The 5,838-nt window shown below is 49.4% G+C and overlaps 1 protein-coding gene across 1 annotated transcript; it reads right to left on the bottom strand.

Annotated features, from left to right (window-relative positions):
- Positions 1–4,252: 4,252 nt before the first annotated feature.
- On the bottom strand, positions 4,253–5,297 carry LOC119279929 (glycine-rich protein 2-like). Its single transcript, XM_037560983.1, has one exon. The coding sequence runs from the start codon at positions 5,216–5,218 to the stop codon at positions 4,538–4,540; it is 681 nt and encodes a 226-aa protein (XP_037416880.1). The 5' UTR covers positions 5,219–5,297; the 3' UTR covers positions 4,253–4,537.
- Positions 5,298–5,838: the final 541 nt, after the last annotated feature.

The raw sequence follows: 5,838 nt of genomic DNA, 5'->3' as shown, positions 1-5,838 counted from the left end.
CTTTCACAAACCTCTTTTTTACCTGCAAGACCGTTTGTTCGTGCCAAATTTTCTTGCACCACGATGAACTTGTCAAACGGCTCGCCCTTCTTTTCGGCCGGGTCTGCGATTGCTAGTTATTAACATCTAAGTGTGCATCTGTTGGGTGCCCACCACCACACCACCAGCTAGGTGTCATCTACTTGCCCGCCTTCATAGTCGTCGTTGTCGTGTATCATATTCATTAGCGCCTCATCATCATCCACTCATCGCGCTCGACTGAAACATCCCAGCAAACAAAGACCATGCACCGATGGGCGTGGAGGCTGGACAAGCACCGACGACTATGACTCCATAAAGTTGTACTCCCCATTGAGGTCGATATTGTACGGGACGCGAGGGCTGGTGGTGACGGTAGGGGTTGCGGACCGGACTACGTGGCGGCGAAGTAGTATGGCGGAATCATCTGTGCCGACCAGGGTGAAGGCGATTGCACGACTGACGACTGACACCCGACGAATCGCATGCTTTGCCGGGCGAAGAACTGGGTGACCAGCCACCATCAAAGCATCCTTTGTCTACCTCTGTTTGCGGCAACGGGTGGTGTGTGTCGTCGTGTTGGCCTTGCGGGCAGGCACCACCAATAGGTCCTTCGTATCTTGACCCGACAAAACTACGGACATCTCCATCACCACCTCCTTCGGCTCCATCACGGCGGCGGACTGTGAAACGGGCGGGAACCGGGGTGGGTGGTGACGGTGATCGAAGCAGAGGCGATGGGAAAGTGCGGGCATTCACGCGAAAATGTCCAAATGCGCAGGCTCCGCCTCGCTTTTGTCTTGGCAGGGTGTGTCGAAGTGCGACGGCCTCCTCTAGGTTTGCTTCCGGTTTTATGGTTATTCCGACGCACGAACTAGTCCATGGACATTTGATGGACGACGTTGAAGGGCACAAATTGTCCAAACAGCATGGTCCAAATGTTTACACACAAGTATGGTCCAAATATACCCTTAAAAAGTATGGTCCAAATGTTTACACACAATTTGATGGACGGGCGTTGCAGTTGCCCTGACGAAAGGAGAGGAGAGTGTGAATTTTGAATTTCGAAATCCCCACCTCCTCCTCCCCTATCGTCCCTTCTCAGTTCTCAGGAAAGCCAAGCTGCGGCTGCGAGTGCCAGCGAGCCTCGGGAAAAACCAACGTCAATGGGTGGTGACAGTGGGTTGGACAGACTTCAACGGATATGTTTGACTAGCTACTCCCAGGTCAAGTCTTTGTTACGACCACCAGTGGTGCGCAGAAATATTTGAAAAAAATCACACACGCATTATTTGAATGTTATTTACCACCTCAAAATGTTTCAAAACATAATATTGTTATCATCATAGTACTGTACAGAAAAAACAAACAGCAGGGGGCTGAAAAGGAAAAAAATCAAATATGTAGAAACACGTTGGAACTTCTTGTTTTTTGCAGGTCGCATTCCATTGAATTATTTCATGAAGCTTTATGAGATCAATCTTACCTCGCAAACTTGCTACAACAATCGTCCCTCGGCCAAGAAAACGAAAGAACCTTTTTGATGAAAAATCACGAACTCAAACTAATACTTCTCTAGAGGGGCCCCAATCCACTCAAGAGCTTAAGTAGGATTCATGGTATACCCTATATACCCCCTAGTCGGGTCACGAGTCAGATTCCATCTGCTTAAGATAGCTAGATGCCATCAAAACTTACCTGTTATTAGCTCACCCACCACAAAGTTGAAACCTCTTGGGGGTGGAGTACCATTTTACTCCTCCTTTTCCTGTAGGCAAAGTACTCCATGGACTTGGCAATCGAGGTCTTCGTGATCCTAGAACGTTCGTGGATTGACGCCTTCTTCAATATGGAGTAGGATGGCACCAACTATAAGATGAAATATGTCATGAAACCTCCTTGAGTTTGCAATCTCCTAGACTCACTCCCTGTAGTATCAAGTTTTGCTTCATCGCTTTACTCTTTGTTAGACTTGTATGTGCAGGGTGTTCTAGGCATCGCTAGGTAAGCTTAAAATTGTTAAGAATTATAATTCAGAACATCATCTAGGTTCTGGTAGCAATAGTTCTAATAGTTCATTCATCAACACCACCCCTCTACATCTAGCTTATGTGCCAACAATGGTGGGGTGAGCGAGGTCGAATGCGCGACAATGGTTGTGTTAGTCGCCGACAATGGTTCTAATAGTTCTAATAGTTCATTCACCAACATCTACCTGCTATGGCAACAATGGCGGGGTGAGCGAGGTCGGAGGCACGGCAATTGTTGTGTTAGTCGGCTCTTCTTCGGCGTGTTCGTGGGATTGCCTTGGTCTGTTTGTTGCTACGAAGTCGGAGCTGCGACGGCAGGGCCATGTATCAACGATAACGAGCAACATGTGGTCTATTCAGTGGTTTTCACGGCGCCAACCTTGTATAGTTCTTCTTCCTAGCTCTCATCCAGAGGAAGAGTTGCGCTGTCCTTGACGCGGATGGTTGAGTGCTAGTGCAGATCTTCATTTGTCTCCACATGACCCCTATGGTGTGCGTTGGGTTGATGCTTGTCTACGATGAAATCGGAGTCGTTTGCTCGGGGATTAGGAATGGCAATGACGTCGCTTTTGAAGAAGTGATGACGATGACACATGTGTACTAGCTCGACGAGGCCCTCTCAAAGGGGGCGTGTTGTGTTCAAAAAAAAAAGGGGGCGTGTGGGGTATACTATGTGTGCCGCTCGGCGGATTATGACGGTTTTCACCTGGTTTCTCGTTAATTAACTGGATAATTCTCTTCTGCCTTTGATTTGAAAAAAAAAACACCACCCCTCTTGTCCTACTACAATCTTCAACAACCAAGCTCCGACCGTGAGAAATGCGCCCTATAAAACCTACTCCCTCCATTCCGATTTACTCGTCATGATTTTAGTTCAATTTAAACTAAAGCCACGACTGAGTAAATCGGACCGGAGAGAGTACCACGGAGTGGCCCCTACAGCGCCACCAGGTTGAAACAATGGTCACCATGCGGGGCCCCAAGTCAGAGAGGTTGGAGAGAGCATCGACAAGCATTGATTGGACCTAGCAACCAATCGACCATGAAAACGTACAAGGAGGAACCCAAGCCATAAGTTAGGAATTCAAGGCAGTCTTCAATTCATACCAATAAGCAGAGACCACAAGGTAAATTGGAGAGATAACCTAGACCAACAACGCTAGAGAAACGAAATAAAGATGACCAAATTCTACAAGGAATTTGTTGGAGCTAAAGGGAAACAAAGGGAACTTGGGAGAAACCGATTTGGTTGCCTCCATCCCTACACTAACGCCGACTACCGCGCTTAAGATGCGTTGCAGGAAGTTGTTGCCAGCATCGAAGAGGACGAGCACATCAACAGCTATGGCGGCCACGAACAGGGCTCGCCGGAGTTTCCTCCCCGATGAGATTACCCGACAAAGTGCCATTCAGGACTAAAAAGACTACCAAGTACGACTGCAGGGGCAGGGTCCCTCCCCCTGCTCGTTGCCTGCAAAGGACACAGGAGATCTGGAAAATTTGAGATGTGTACTTCATATCATGGTTTCATTTGGGAGTGGCTATTAAATTTCCTATGAAAAATGCTAAAAAGCGTAAGCTCATAAAGATTTATTCAATCATAGTTCATGTGCTCTAGAGTCATTTGTTGGAAGGAGATAAAAATTTAGGCTGTTATTCTTCGCATCCCCCAAGTCTAAAGCGACATGATTCCATTCTGTTCATCCCAGACAAAGCACACTACTCCACTAAGCTGCAACGGAGCTTCAGGCTTAATCAGTAAGCTAAGGTGCCTTCTTTCTTAAGCAAGAGACTGCTGAATTCAGATTAAGCTTATAATGAAATGTGGGCGTAATGGGAACAGCAGAGCTGATTGAATTTGCCTTCTATCATAGCAAGGAATCAACGTGTCTTGCTTAGGACGGATGCAAAAAGATCTAGGATGCATTTTGCAAGCTAGTGGCATGTGAAGAATCTACTAACAGCAGACAGTGGCACAAGAACATATAAGAATTGACCTGTTGAAGATTTGGAACCATGAACCTGTTGAACATGAAGCATCAAACTTGCGAATCATACCACTATCAAAACGCCAATGGAATCGCACATAAATGGGAGAACAGGATTCCAAAATAATCCACCACCACTAGCCTAGAACAGAATATCAGAATCAACGCTTTCAAGCCTGGCAGACATGCAAGATAAACAATAGGCATGCAAGATCATAGATCAATCTCAAGACACCAAACTTGACTTCGATAACTTAGTCCATCCAACACATAGATAGATCTGTGTCCTCATCACAGAGAGACAACAAAATAACTTGGATCTTAACGACGAACACACCACCAGCAATTCTTCTGGAACCAAGCTCGGATCGAGCAGCAGGGGAAACGCTACGGCGACTAATACTAGTACTGATAGGTATAGGGTATGACTTGCTGCAGAATCAGGACGTAGGTAAAGGAGCGAGGGTAAACGGGGCACTCAGATCTGAAGAGCTGTGCCGCCTAGTGGGCCTTGTTGGGGCACTCGCGGGAGAAGTGGCCGGACTCGCCGCAGGAGAAGCAGCCGCCACCGCCGCCGCCGCCGCCACGGCCACCACCGCCTCCGTAGCCGCCGCCGCCGCCACCACCACCGCCCTGGGGGCAGTCCCTGGAGATGTGGCCCTCCTCGCCGCACTTGTAGCACTCGCGGCCGCCGCCGCCGCCTCCTCCATAGCCACCACCGCCGTAGCCGCCGCCACCACCGCCGCCCTGGGGGCAGTCCCTGGAGATGTGGCCCTCCTCGCCGCACTTGTAGCATCCACGGCCGCCGCCGCCACCACCGTAGCCGCCACCGCCACCGCCGTAACCGCCACCACCGCCTCCGTAGCCGCCACCGCCACCGCCGTAGCCACCGCCACCGTAGCCGCCGCGGCCCCCACGGTCACCACCGCCATCGCCAGGGCGGGAGCCGCCGGAGAGCGCTCCTCCTCCTGGTGCGGTGACGTCGGAGGCCTTGGTGCGACCGTCGTCGCCGGTGATGACCTCGAACTCGACGGTGTCGTTCTCGTTGAGGCTGCGGTAGCCGTCGGACTTGATGGCGGACTGGTGGACGAAGAGGTCCTCGCTGCCGTCCTCCGGGGAGATGAAGCCGAACCCCTTGGTGACGTTGAACCACTTCACGGTTCCCTTGACCCTCTCCCCCATCTTGCGCCGCCGAAACCGAAGGACCAAAACCCTAGCAGGAAACCCTAGATCGGTGTGGAGGCTGAAGGAGGAGGTGGGGGTCGATATAAATAGGCCTCTTAGGTGGGCTTATACAGCGGCTTTGCGGGGGGCGGGGCAAACAGTGGCCCAACCACACAGTTAAACTGGGCCTAATGGCTTCACTGCCCATAGTGGCTTTTGCCTTCTCCTTCTTTTTTTAGCAAAAAAAAAAGATCAGCTTTGCTTGTATAATACTTCCTCCGTCCTGAATTATTTGTTTTTGATTTGTCTATATAAGGATAATATCTAGACATATTTTAATGTTAGATAATTTTTAAGACACGTAATTTGGAACAGAGGTAATAACAGTACACTTGCTCAGAGAACTTGGCACGTAGCTTAACAGGCCTGCTTGGCACTTGCAAGTTGTTCATGTCCCGGTGCTCCATTTCCTACGCGTAGCGCCACGCGAGGCCTCTATGTTAACTTGTCTTTTTCATCTATTAGGGGAACGATGTTGCTTTATTGATCAACGAGGTCCATAAGAATTGTTACAATGTCATGTTGATGCGAAAGTTGTTAGGGTTGTGTCGAATATTGTGTACAAAAATAGATTACAA

Source organism: Triticum dicoccoides, chromosome 1A, assembly GCF_002162155.2.
Source record: "Triticum dicoccoides isolate Atlit2015 ecotype Zavitan chromosome 1A, WEW_v2.0, whole genome shotgun sequence".
Lineage (NCBI taxonomy): Eukaryota > Viridiplantae > Streptophyta > Magnoliopsida > Poales > Poaceae > Triticum > Triticum dicoccoides.
This window is presented reverse-complemented; position numbering and strand designations above follow the sequence as displayed.

Bases quoted from the DNA above. Each gene is read 5' to 3' on its own strand.
- LOC119279929 (XM_037560983.1), bottom strand. From the start codon at position 5,218: ATGGGGGAGAGGGTCAAGGGAACCGTGAAGTGGTTCAACGTCACCAAG.